Source organism: Acanthochromis polyacanthus, chromosome 4, assembly GCF_021347895.1.
Source record: "Acanthochromis polyacanthus isolate Apoly-LR-REF ecotype Palm Island chromosome 4, KAUST_Apoly_ChrSc, whole genome shotgun sequence".
NCBI lineage: Eukaryota > Metazoa > Chordata > Actinopteri > Pomacentridae > Acanthochromis > Acanthochromis polyacanthus.
The window spans coordinates 20,770,975-20,784,066 of NC_067116.1; the positions used below are offsets into that span (position 1 = coordinate 20,770,975).

The 13,092-nt window shown below is 41.5% G+C and overlaps 1 protein-coding gene and 1 non-coding gene across 2 annotated transcripts in view; one reads left to right on the forward strand and one right to left on the reverse strand.

The window, feature by feature from the left end:
- hmcn1 (hemicentin 1) overlaps window positions 1-13,092 on the forward strand; it is a 115,053-nt gene that overhangs the window by 58,586 nt on the left and 43,375 nt on the right. The window contains exons 29-50 of the mRNA XM_051947682.1: window positions 65-191; window positions 288-442; window positions 608-886; window positions 1,438-1,719; window positions 2,749-2,857; window positions 2,948-3,117; window positions 3,332-3,486; window positions 3,960-4,083; window positions 4,269-4,370; window positions 5,258-5,434; window positions 5,616-5,767; window positions 5,963-6,086; window positions 7,907-8,082; window positions 8,272-8,368; window positions 9,008-9,130; window positions 9,284-9,439; window positions 9,745-10,026; window positions 10,147-10,314; window positions 11,401-11,514; window positions 11,708-11,794; window positions 12,457-12,648; window positions 12,752-12,925. Coding sequence (XP_051803642.1) covers window positions 65-191; window positions 288-442; window positions 608-886; window positions 1,438-1,719; window positions 2,749-2,857; window positions 2,948-3,117; window positions 3,332-3,486; window positions 3,960-4,083; window positions 4,269-4,370; window positions 5,258-5,434; window positions 5,616-5,767; window positions 5,963-6,086; window positions 7,907-8,082; window positions 8,272-8,368; window positions 9,008-9,130; window positions 9,284-9,439; window positions 9,745-10,026; window positions 10,147-10,314; window positions 11,401-11,514; window positions 11,708-11,794; window positions 12,457-12,648; window positions 12,752-12,925 — 3,525 coding nt within the window. The remainder of the gene's footprint in view (window positions 1-64; window positions 192-287; window positions 443-607; window positions 887-1,437; window positions 1,720-2,748; window positions 2,858-2,947; window positions 3,118-3,331; window positions 3,487-3,959; window positions 4,084-4,268; window positions 4,371-5,257; window positions 5,435-5,615; window positions 5,768-5,962; window positions 6,087-7,906; window positions 8,083-8,271; window positions 8,369-9,007; window positions 9,131-9,283; window positions 9,440-9,744; window positions 10,027-10,146; window positions 10,315-11,400; window positions 11,515-11,707; window positions 11,795-12,456; window positions 12,649-12,751; window positions 12,926-13,092) is intronic.
- On the reverse strand, window positions 2,407-2,488 carry trnas-aga (transfer RNA serine (anticodon AGA)). The gene has a single exon. It is a non-coding gene; the product is annotated as a tRNA-Ser (tRNA).

Here is a 13,092-nt window from a genome sequence, read left to right on the forward strand (position 1 = left end):
TTATTTTATGTTATTTTTTCCTGATGAGATGTTTAATAGAGTGATTCTATTCTCTTTTCCTCAGTCCCACCAACAATTGTAGGATCAGGCTCTCCTCAAGATGTTTCAGCGATTCTGAAGCAAGATATCACTCTGGAGTGTAAAGTGGGAGGAATGCCCTTTCCCACGATCCAGTGGTACAAGGACAGGAAGTAGGTGCCCTCTGAAATTGTGGAAACAAAATGGTAATACTTGGCTGAACACTGTTCAACAATACTGTAATCCCTCTCATTCTTGTTCCTTTCTAGGCTGGTGTTCCTTGGCGATCCCAATCTGGAGGTCACCAACAGAGGTCAGGTTTTGAGGATAAAAAGTGCTCGTCTTGGAGACCAGGCCCACTACCAGTGTAGTGTCATGAATACAGCTGGAAAACAGTCAAAGGACTTCAACCTCAGTGTCTATGGTGAAAATCTATTTTAAAAATACTAAGCAGTCAAGCTACTGAGTGCAGAACCAGCAATTTACTATAGTTATTATACTGTTTATAACTCTGTTTACACAGCTAACATGGCCAAATATTCAGCTGAATTATAAATTTCAACCACAAAAATGTATTGTTCTTGTTCAGTGCCTCCCTCCATCAAAGGAGGCAACTTAACCACGGAGGTGACAGCGCTGCTGGACACGATGGTAACTCTGGAGTGTGAAGCGCGTGGGGTGCCACTTCCCACTATAACTTGGTACCGAAAAGGAGAGGTCATCCTGTCTAACCGGCAGGCTCAGTATGTGGAGCGAGGCCACTACCTGAAGATCCCTCGGGCGCAGGCGTCTGATGCTGGTCAGTACAAGTGCAAGGTGACCAGTGTGGCCGGGAGCGCCGAGAAGAGCTACGAGCTCGACGTCTACTGTAAGAACCTGACATTTAACACCACAGATGTACTCTACATGCATTCCTGTTTTCATTGTGCTGTGTGTAAACTTGACACAAGAGCTTTTAAAAACTCATTTAACTATGTCATTTATAAATTTAGAGCACATTATGACTCTATATCTGGATTTCAAAATGAAGGAAATGAGAAACTTCTGGAACTTAAGCCCCCCATTGTTTCTGCTGCACCCAGCTGATGCTTGTTGTTGAACTCTAAAGCTTTTTATTGTTTTCATCTGAGCTTTAGGGCATTTGGGTTTACTCACACAGCACAAAACATTTAAGCAGTCAAGAATAATTTCAATCAGCTGTGAATATTTGGGAGACAATTTAATTTAAAAAAAAAACTTGATCATTAAAGACCATAAAAATACAAAGACTGTAGAACTTTAAGCGTAAAGCAATTTTACATGTTGTTGACTGAAGAAAGCCTTGACTGTTACATGGAGATAAGATATCAGTCAAGCAGAAAAGTCAATGAAGCTTTAACTGTTTTGATCTGTTACTTTTTTGGCATCTTTCCCCACCAGTGCCTCCCACCATTACAAGGGGGGATGAGGGGCCCACCGAGAGGAAGGTGGTCCTCGGTAAGTCTCTGATCCTGGAGTGTGAGGCCGGGGGACACCCTCCTCCTTCCCTCACCTGGCTGAAGGACGGAGTTCCTGTGCATGATGGGGAAAGCGTCCGTGTGCTCGAGCAGGGGAGGAAAATCGAAATCCTCTCAGCCACTGTCTCAGACTCGGGACGCTACATCTGTGTGGCTACGAGCATCGCTGGGGAGAACGAGGTCAAATACGACGTGAGAGTCTTAGGTATAGAAATACACACAACTTACTGTAGTCTACATTAACTTGTACAACACACACACAGTCCTATGTCTTTGGTTTTTATTGATACACTGTCACAGCTAGATCCAAACTAAGAAGACTTGACTTCAGAAAAAGGCCTATCTATCCTCTCAGTACCTTTTTTTAATTTCTGTGCATAATAACTCAAGGCGGTTGGCTTGCTTGTGGACATGCATTTAGCAGCAGTAATCCTTTTGAAGGTCTTATTCTTATTTCCACACCAGCTTCTTTACTGTACTTGATTTCTTGTAAGTTTAGTCACTCAAGAACAAGTTCTATTACCATAAAGTTTGATGCTAATAGAAGCTAAATATTTGATTCATCCACGTGAAACACATGAGCAAGTAAAGATTTGTTGATTAAGTGCTTTCTCAGTTACATGTGTTATATAGCTTCTAAGAGTTGGGCCGTTTGTTCAGGACTTATCTGGGTCCAGGTTACCTCAGCCAGACTGTAATGTATAGACTGATGTAACTGGACAAACTGTGTTTAAACACTCGATCAGTAAATGCCAGCAGAAAACACTATGCTTTCTTCTGTGCCAGAAACAAGTAGAATTTACCCTTGCAGACGCATTGCATACAGGAACAACTACAGCCTGTTGTGTTCAGTTTACTTTTAAACAGTCTGACAGCTGGAGAAAATATTTGCCGTTGTCGGCAGGATTCGAACCTGCGCGGGGAGACCCCAATGGATTTCTAGTCCATCGCCTTAACCACTCGGCCACGACAACTCATGTGTAACTTGATCTGAGGCTGTTGCTTTGTGCTGAAGCTGCTGCTATCGACAGCATGTGTGCATTCCACGTGGGAAACTGACACCTCCCACTTTACCGTCACATTGCAGAGTCACATGTAAACTTCACAAATAATAGAAAATGTAGATACAGCCGGGACTACACCCAGAGTATTTGTCTTGTCTAACAGTTTACCAATGTTTATTTAATCCAATGCATGGTAATATTACTTCTGAAATGTATTTTTTCACTCCTAGTTCCACCTTTCATCGATGGAGCTGATGATGTGACAGACAGCACAGTGGTAGTGAACAGTCCTTTGGACCTGGAGTGTCACGCTACTGGAACACCTGCACCTGTAATCACGTAAGATCTCCAGCTAATGAATGCACATTCATGCAAATAAAAGCAGATATTTATGCACACAAAGTCGCTGTAACAACTGTTTCTGTCCAGGTGGTATAAGGATGGAAAACCAGTCAGACAGGGTGAAGGGCTGCGTGTTGCATCCAGCGGGCGACGGCTGGTCCTGTCCCGCGCTCAAGTCTCTGACACAGCTCGCTTTCAGTGTGTGGCCACTAATGAGGCAGGAGACCGTGAGAGGGACTTCAATGTGGTTGTTCAAGGTAAAAAAAATATATAAGTCCTTTCACATAAAATGAATCATCTCAGTAGTTTTGAATTTGTTCTAAATATACTTGATGTAACTTACACTTTGAATACAAGCTGCTGGAAAGCTCCCATTTTGGGTAAATAACTCTCCCTACCTTTTTGTACTTTCCTATTTTCCCTCATTTGCAATTGCAAGTATGTATAAGTTTATCCTCTGTCCTTCTCTAGTTCCTCCATCCATTCGTACCACTGGACCTGCAGAACGTTCAGTGGTTCTCCACAAGTCCACCAGTCTGGAGTGCATCTCCAGTGGTATCCCTCCTCCCAGCATTACCTGGCTTAAAGATGGGCGACCTGTGGACACAACAAAGGAGCACCTTCAGGTTGGCGTCCTGATTGATTGACTGTGATTTTGTTAGCTTTGAGATGATTTATCAGTGAAGCATGCACCTCTTCAAGCAAACCATAGATGCAGACTTTTGCTTCCGACATGCACCACAAACATTCATAAGTTGTGATGTTAAACCCTCGCTAGAGCTGACTTCGATTTTTTTCTTAGAAAAAAGGAAAGGCAATGTTCTTAATTGTTTGTTTTGGGCTGTGATGTATCTTTAAGAGCTGATGTCTGCATATAGGCTTGAAAAAACTCGTGTTCAAATACACAGAGGTGAAAATATTGTATAATATTTAAGAGTAAAACTATCCATTTCTAGTTACAGAGCGCTGTTTTTCCCACAGAATCACAAACTCACAAGTTCTTTTCACTTGTAGAATATATATTTACCTCATTTTAGTATGAAACGTATTTACCAGTATGAATTCTCTGGCTGCTCTGTGTGTCTCATATTTCTCACAGCTGGAGTCAGCAGGCAGAACACTGAAGATCGCAGAGGCAAGACTAGAAGACTCTGGGAGATACACCTGTCTGGCCACCAATGCAGCTGGTGAAGCTCAGCAGCACATACGACTCAGTGTCCATGGTAACTGAGCAACACACAAATCATTCTCTGTGCATGTTTGTGTCCCTGTTCTCAGTCATCACCTGGTTTCTGTAATCCGTCTTTCTTTCTTCCGTCTGTTACCAAGAGACTAGGTGGAGACATGAGAGTATCATCTAATAAATTGTTTTTCTTGTGTGTAATCGTGTGCTGTGTGTGTCCCTCAGAGCCTCCCAGTATCCCTTCCTCTGGAGAGATCATCAACCAGACCATCCTGTCAGGCTTTCCCACCGAACTTGAGTGCAAGGCCACAGGCAGCCCATTACCTGGTACGATGGCTCACAAACTTCCTCTTCAGTCCTGCTGTCTTTGCTCAGAGCCTGAAGGGCGTACTTTCCTCTGACCGCTGAGCTGGAGTTGGCTTTGCTGCAACTTTCCTTAACTTTAACCATTAAAGGAAGAGTCAGAAAATTGATCTCAGATGACTCCCTACAGGCAACTTCAGGTTTTTTTTTCCACACTCGCTATCTTTCAATTTGGATGAACTGTGCAAGTTCAGAACAGATAAGCACTTAGATTCCATTGCAATTAAGTACTCTTTTCCTGAGATGTTTCTTCCTTTTTACAGCAGGTGTTGCATTCCAACAGTATGACATCTAGAAATGATGTTATATTTAAACATTTTGTTATATATTTAGTATTGTTGCAGTTTTTCTGTTTTTAGCTGTTTTTCTTCTTTATTTATATAAATCATTAAGACGGATAAGGTGTGAGAAAATGAAGAAACCCTAACCTTGTATCTGTGTCCTTGTGCCCTTTTATTTACAAAATCATCCTGCTTTCACTTGTCTAAAAGCTTGGAAGACAAATAGTAAATGCTCTTACTGGTTTAGAAAGAACAAATAACTAGAACTAATAAATAGCAGGCTTTATCTCTTAGAGGTACAAAACAAGACAAGAGCATTATGTTTATATCAATCATATAACTAGAAATCTTTAGAAATCTCTAAAATTTGCTTTACAGAGCTGGTTTTTAAATGTGTTGTTTCTGCACTGTAACTACACTCCTATCTTAACATTTTTATCTGTTATTGTCTTCATTTTTCATTTTATTAAAATATGTTTAAATTGTAATTCACGTATTTTTAAAAATCATGTTAATTCTTTTTATTTGCTTCTTGTTCATGCTTTCCTTTGACTTGCCTTCGTGCCTCAGCTATCACCTGGTACAAAGATGGCCGACCTCTGACCAGTGCAGCTGGAGTGACATTGCTGAAGCGTGGTCAGGTGCTGGAGATTGAACGGGCACAACTGTCTGATGCTGGGATATACAGATGTGTAGCTGTCAACCTGGCCGGAGTCGCTGAGATATCGCACAGACTGCAAGTGTTCGGTATGATAACTAGACATCCTGTCAGTACCATCATATATATATAAAATCAGTGGCACGCAGTCAAAATGTGCTTCCTTATCCAGCTTCTCAAAACTCCACCAGCATTGTACACTTCTACTAGGTTTGACTGATGCCATGCACTAATGAAATTGATGTTTCCCTTTATTTTTGTGTCTCACAGTGCCTCCGATCATCTCCAGCAGGGGTGGTACGGTAACAGTTGTGGTGAATGAGGCTACCAGGCTGGAATGTGAGGCCGCCGGTGTTCCCCTGCCCAGTCTCACATGGCTCAAAGATGGCAGCCCTGTGGCGAGTGTTTCACATGGCATACAAGTAAGTTAGAAGGTGGTTTTGCATCCTAATTTTGCTCAAAAACAAAAGCAAGAGCATAGATGCACACACATTGTGCCTCAGATTTGTATTATTCCTGCATCTGTATGGAACATGTATCAGGAAGTGCTGATTTTTTTTGAAGGCTGTGTGTTGTGTGTATTTGGGTGCGCTGAAATCTTTCTGTCTCCCTCTCAGGTGTTGTCTGGTGGCAGAGTTTTGTCTCTGAACAGTGCACAGGTTAGCGATACAGGCAGATACACCTGTGTGGCTGTCAACGCCGGAGGAGAACAACACAAAGAGTATGACTTGAGGGTTTATGGTGAGAAAAGATCTCTTTTCGTCAGCTGTCTGTGCATACATGTACTTAATATGAACATGTAATATGTATTCTGTACATGAACAACATGAAACATTGTCTTTATAATCACAGTAATTCATATATTGAAATGCGTTTTTGGATCTCTAACAATGCTTAACGTTCATTTTAGTTCAGTTGTGTTAGCAGAGATTTGGTTGCAAAAAATGCACATTCAAGGGTTTTAATTGTGAGGAAACTTCATGGAAATAAACTTTTGACATAATCCGAAAACAATAACAACCTAAAGTTTTAGTTTTTTTTTCCTGATCTTAGTCTGAGTAGTACAAAGTGTATAATAGCAGGTTTCAATCCTTTGTTTTGACTTTCGGTGGTGGGTTTTCCTTCTTATTTGCCTAGGATCACAGGTGCAGCCTTTTCTAAGCCAACAATGACATAACTTTCATCATCATCATGACCCAGACTTTAAAAAATGCTGCACTATGTTGCAGTAATGTTAAGCCTTAGATTAAAAGGGCTTTTAATCTTCTAAAGCTTTGAAACGAGCTTCAATTTGATCTTAAAATATTTAATTTCACATGTGGTTTTCAGGCACTGATTCCACACCTCAGGACAGAACCTCATGTTTGTGCCTCTGATGTCTTTTCCTTCTTCCCCCTTGTTTTACTAAGTGATGATTATAGCTGACTGCAGTATGTCTTTCAGCAGAGCGCCAGATTGAGCACAAAACTTGAATTAGAATACCGAAACAATATCTGACAAAGGCCTTGAGCAAAACATGTGCACAGGAAGCATGGTTTGAGTTTAGCATTTCAGTAAACCTTGTCAGTTCCCTGCATAGCGCTGAGTTTGATGGCAGCTCAGTTGTTATACAGGTCTAATCACAGCTAATGTCACTGAGGTAACAGGAGACAAGTAGTTTACATATATGGAATTACGAAATCTGTCCTTGTATGAGTCCATGCATGTATGTGTGTTTGAACATATCTATGGAGAATACAAACATCCGCATGATGTGTGTTTCCTCAGAGAGATCAAACAGAGCTTGTCCACAGAAATAAAAGCAGATTTGTTGTGATAATTGCTACCATTCTTCAGCAGCTTCCTGTGTCTGGTCAAATACCAAGCTGAAGACTTGTTTCTGTCCTGGTTCAGTGACTCAGGTCTATCTGTCCAATGCAAGTGAAACTGGCCTGCAGTGATTCTAGATTTACCAGGAGACGGAGACTGTGCCATGAAAAACTCAGAAACAGAAGCTGAAAGTGTTGGTGGAATTTAAGGATGTGTGTCTGAAAGTTGTCATTTAATTTTTTCCTATGGGTTGCTTGTCTCAGCCTCATCGGTGCATACTTTGATCCACAAATGTTCACTGCCAAATTCACAAACTGTGGGACTTTTTAGTACCACCAGTCTTGGGTTGATGACACAGAGCAGAAAAGAAAAGTTTCTTTCTTTTTTTTTAATCCTAAACTCATCATAGATATATGTTCAAAAAATTCCATGGAGATTATGTTTCATGAACTTCTGGGAAATGAAACTACTCCAATTTTTAATACCACAAGCAAATGTTGAACTGGTTTAGTGCTGCTGTCACTGCCCAAGATGGAATTTGTGCTTAAAGAGCACCAGATGCCCAGCCGAACAGAGCCTGTACATCTCAGGAAGCAATTATTCTGTTCACTCATGAGGTAACCTGAAGAGTATACAGCACTTAGTGTGGCTTAGCGGGATAAACTTCACATTAACTGACCCTTAGTGTGATGGAGCTGTAGTTGCTCTGTCATTGAAACACTCTCAGGGGCTTGTCTTCATGTCTGCCACAGTGCCACCAAACATCAAGGGTGAGGAGGTGAATGCTACGGTGATGCTCGGTCGTCCGGTGGAGCTGCACTGCCAGAGTGATGCAATCCCTCCACCTACCCTCTCCTGGCGCAAAGATGGCCGTCCACTATTTAGGAAGCCTGGTCTGACCGTCTCAGCAGATGGAAGTCTGCTCAAGGTACAGCTCATTAGAAACTGTACAAACACCTCGTTTATATTTGAAGCGCAACTTGTACAATCCTGTTGCGTCCTTTTCAATAATGGCAATTTTATTCTCTCTGTTACTGTCTTTGGTACTGTCTTTAGAGTTAAAATGTAAGTGCATATCACCAGCTTTCACTGATTTGTTCATGAATTGAATTGGTAGGTGGATAGCGCCCAGGTGCAGGATTCAGGCAGGTATACCTGTGAAGCCACGAATGTTGCAGGAAAAACAGAGAAGAACTACAACCTCAATGTCTGGGGTGAGTCTGTCTTTATTTTTTATCTGTATTTCTATTTGTTTCATTCTTTTTGTGAGAAGAATTTTCTAAGAAGCTCATTTAATTTAAATGTGCCGTTCGTTTTAGTTACAATTTGTATCTAGACCAGGGGTGTCAAACTCAGTTCCTGGAGGGCCACTGTCCTGCATGTTTTAGATGTTTCCCTCTTCCAACACACCTGATTCAAATGATCAGCTTGTCCTCAAGCTCAGCAGAAGCCTGATAACAAGCCTGATCATTTGAATCAGGTGTGTTGGAAGAGGGAAACATGTAAAACATGCAGGACAGTGGCCCTCCAGGAACGGATCTTGACACCCCTGATCTAGACGTTTCACAAAGCTGAGCCGTCTCTCTAAAGACTGTTGTTCATGAGTAGAAATCATGTTTAGTGTCACACCCTCTCTTTCTTTGTTGTCAGTGTGGGAAAATAGATGCAAATGGATTCAGAGATACTTCTGTCAGGAGCTTTAATTGTTTTTTCAGAAACACAGGGTCAAAGCTTTGATTTTGTGCTAGCAGCTGACCAATACCACTTCTGCTTCATTCAGTTTCAATGAAAATGTACAAATACTCATGAATGTGATGTGAGCACCTCCTTTTGGTGTCCTGCTGCTGTTGCAGTTTCTCCCAGTATCCGTGGCTCCGAGGAGGTGTCTCCTCTGACTGTTATTGAAGGAAGTCTTATCACTCTGGTGTGTGAGTCCAGTGGCATCCCGCCTCCCAGCCTGACATGGAGGAAGGACGGTGAGTCTATGTGTGTTTGTGAGAAACATCAGGACACAAAGTCGCAGTAAGAGCAGAAGAAATGCACTATACAAACAAAGTGTGATGCACTGAATACTGTGAAAGTGGCATGTTGTAGCACTTTAACTAATCTGAAGTGTCTGTTTGTTCCAGGTTCTGAACTGAAGTCGGATCAGAGGCTCAGGGTTTTGTCAGGAGGTCGTCAGCTGCAGATCTCCACCGCTGACAAGACAGACACTGCCTCTTACACCTGCACAGCTTCCAGTGCAGCTGGCACCACCTCCAAAGAGTACAGCCTGCAGGTTTATGGTACATCCACATCCCTGAACCATCTAATGATCAAAGCTGTTTCAGTTGCTATTGTGCCTTTTGTTACTGGAAGGTAATTGAAATGGGTCTCATTTCTGTATACAATGTGATGTTTTTTACATTGTACAACACTACTATCAGAATCAGAAAATTACTACAATATAGTTAAAGTGACTGACAGTGTGACAGTACTGTATGTAATAATGTGAAATCACGTACAGTATCTACACAACATAGTGTGTCTGTGCTGTGCGTTCTCAGCATCTTTTCCATGACGCACAACTCACGTGCTTTTCTCACTTCAGTCCGCCCTTCCATCAGACGCAGTGAAGGTGACACAGATGATGTCACTGTGACAAAAGGAGGTGATGTGACTCTACAGTGTGCTGCAGAGGGCGTGCCGCGACCTGCGGTCACATGGCTGAAAGACGGACGGCCTATCACAGGCCAGCATGGTGCCAAAGTCCTGAACGAGGGGCGGCTGTTGCAGATTAAAGATGCAAAGGTGTCAGACACGGGACGCTACACCTGTATCGCTGTTAATGTGGCAGGACAGGCTGACAGCAAGCATGACGTCAGTGTACATGGTATGAATTCATGATTATTTTGACTGATTTTTGCTTTTGTAACAGTCTTTCTTCACTCTGGAGTGATAGTGTTAAAATATCTTTCCATCCATTCCCCTCTTTCCCTCTTGTCTTGTTCAGTACCACCTAGTATAATTGGTCAGGTACAGTTTCCAGAAAATGTGAGTGTTGTAGTGAAGAACCCAGTTGCTCTGAGCTGTGAGGCCTCAGGCATTCCTCTTCCTGCCATCTCCTGGCTGAAGGATGGGCAGCCAATTAAAGCCACTAGTTCGGTGCGCATCCTCTCAGGTCAGTACCTATTTGAGTTTCTGGCTTTTTCTGATGTTATGAGGAAGTTTTTCTTTAAAGGTATAAAATACATATTTATTATTTTTAATAACTGTATGTGGTGTCAAATGTTAGTTAGTTAGTTAGTTAGTTAATAGTTTATTTCAGGCAATGACTTTCAGACAACATGATTTCAATGCATAGTCCAGACAGGCAGACATCTGCAAGAGGCACAAAAACCTGCAAAACACAAACACTGAACACTTTGTTGCTCTTTATGTTGGGCTACATTTTCTAAAGAATGAAAATGGAGCCAAGAGGAGGTCCATAACTCAATTTTCTGCTCAAACCACTTGAAAATATTGTCTACTCAGCTTTAAAGATCAATGAAATGTTTTCTTTCTGTCCACTCCGGAAAGCGCTCAAGTAATTGTGAGTGATAGTTTGCATTTTCAAAGGAGCAACTTGAACCGTTTTGCTCACAAGTTAGGTTTTAAAGGCCAAGCAGGTCTGATTCATCACCAGTAATAACATGTAATAGGATCATTGCTAGTGGGGCCAGAGGCAGAAGACAGACGTCTGCGAAAGAAGACAAACAGAAGCAATTGCTTTGATTTGTGTTTTCAGTCATCTAACAAGATATCTTGGGTGTTTTCTAAGCAATCCATAGTCCCTGAACTTTAACTTGCCACCCAAGCTGCCTTTGCAGATTTAAGTGCTGAGTGAGTGAGAAATAACTACATTCATGTTGTCAAAATCTCAATTAACATATATGAAGAAAGTATGATTAGTTCAATGCACTGTAGAGTTTGCATGGTGTCTGTACTTGCCACTTGTTTTCTTGTGAGATTCTCATGAACCCTGGTAGGTAGACACAATTAGTCCCAACTGGTTTGTAAATACTGTAACAGCTGTGAGCCTAAAAGTTCAAATTCTTTCTGTCAGTTGATCCAAATGTTCAAATAGGAGCAATTTAGTTTTAACAAGCTTAAAATGCTGTTTAGATGTTTTGGGAATGTTTGTCTTTTCTGGAGAAAGGGGAAGGAGCCTTTGAATACATTCCTTGATGGCTATAGATAAATGATAACTGACCTGCCTCACCTGTAGGTGGTCGCAGCCTTCGTCTAATGCACACTGCAGTAGAGGATGCTGGGAGGTACACTTGTATCGTTTCTAACAGCGCTGGAGAGGAAAGGAAGAGCTTTGACCTTGACATCCTGGGTAAACTGATAGTAAATGTCTTGTACTGTGGTTTTAGTTTTGTGGCTTAACATTGTTGAAAAATGTCCAGATTAAAGTCACTATTCAGATGTAAAAGATTTGTATCATTAAGATGTTCATGTTTATGTCCAACTTGAGTAGATACAACAAACAGTCAAAACAGTGAGAATCATTTAAATGTTTTTGTTGACAGTTCCACCAAGGATTGTGGAGGAGGGAACTGTGGTGGATACTAAAGTAAAGGAGAAACACAACATCACTCTCACCTGTGAGGCATCAGGTAAATTATACAGTGCAATCTACTAGTAAAAAATGTCTTGATTAGTCCTTAACTTAACCCTCGTGTCGTCCTGCGGGTCAAATTGACCCGTTTTAAAGTTTGAAAATGTGGGGGAAAAAAAATATTTTCACAGCGAAACTTCTGATGTCGACATTTTCAACGTTTTTGGGAAAGTTTTGAACATTTTTTGGTGGAAAAAAAATGTTAAAAATGTTTCTGGAGAATATTCACAAAAAATCAACCAAAATCCAGCGAAATTCTCTGGATTTTGGTTGATTTTTTTGTGAATGTTCTTAAAGAAAATATTAGAAGTTTTACTGATATATGTGTAATCACTTTAAATATTTTTAGGATTTTTTTGAAAGATTTTTACTCATTTTTTGAAAATATTTACAGGAATTTTCTTGACAAACTTGGGGGATTTGTTTTTAAAAATAATACTTTTAAGGGAAACGCTTAAGGAATTATTGGAGTTTTCTTCCTGAAGGTTTTGCAAATTTTCAGAAATTCTGGGAATTTTTTTGCTGAATTTTTGGATTTTTTTCAGACAAGGAAACAATATTTTTTGGTGCCCGTAAATGAGGACAACAGGAGGGTGAAGTTCCAGTAAAGATAATCTCTTTGCTTTGAAGTTCTGTTAACCTCTGTTAATAATTTTCCAGGTAACCCTGTACCAGAGATTAAGTGGCTGAAGGATGGACAGCTGTTGGTGCCTGACAGGCACCACCAAGTTTTGTCTCACGGCCGTTTCCTCCAAATCTCTGGGGCTCAGGTTGCAGACACCGGCAGGTACAGCTGCCTGGCATCTAACAGCGCAGGAGACCGCAGCAGGCATTTCAACCTCAACGTCCTGGGTGCAAAGACAGCTCTTCTTATATCATTCAGGAATGTTTCATTAGAGGATTGCAGTCATTTCTTAAACTGATAAACTGTTTGTTTTGCTCTTTTCCTGCCCAGTGTCTCCCACCATTGCTGGGTCAGGCCCTGACATCTTCGCAGAGGAGGTGACAGTAACCCTGAGCAGCCCCACCTCACTGGTGTGTGAAGTCCAGTCTTATCCTCCCGCTCTGATCACCTGGCTCAAGGATGGCACTCCGTTTGAATCCAGTCGCAACGTCCGAGTCCTCCCAGGTGAGAGATCACATGTGCAAAGAAGAAACTACAATAATGTTTGAATAGTGGGCGCCCAGATAGTTCAACTGGTTGAGCAGACAACCCATGTATGCAGTGGCCTGGGTTTGATTCCAGCTCACAGCCCTTTACTGCATGTCTTCCCCTGCATTCTTCTCCCTGCTTTC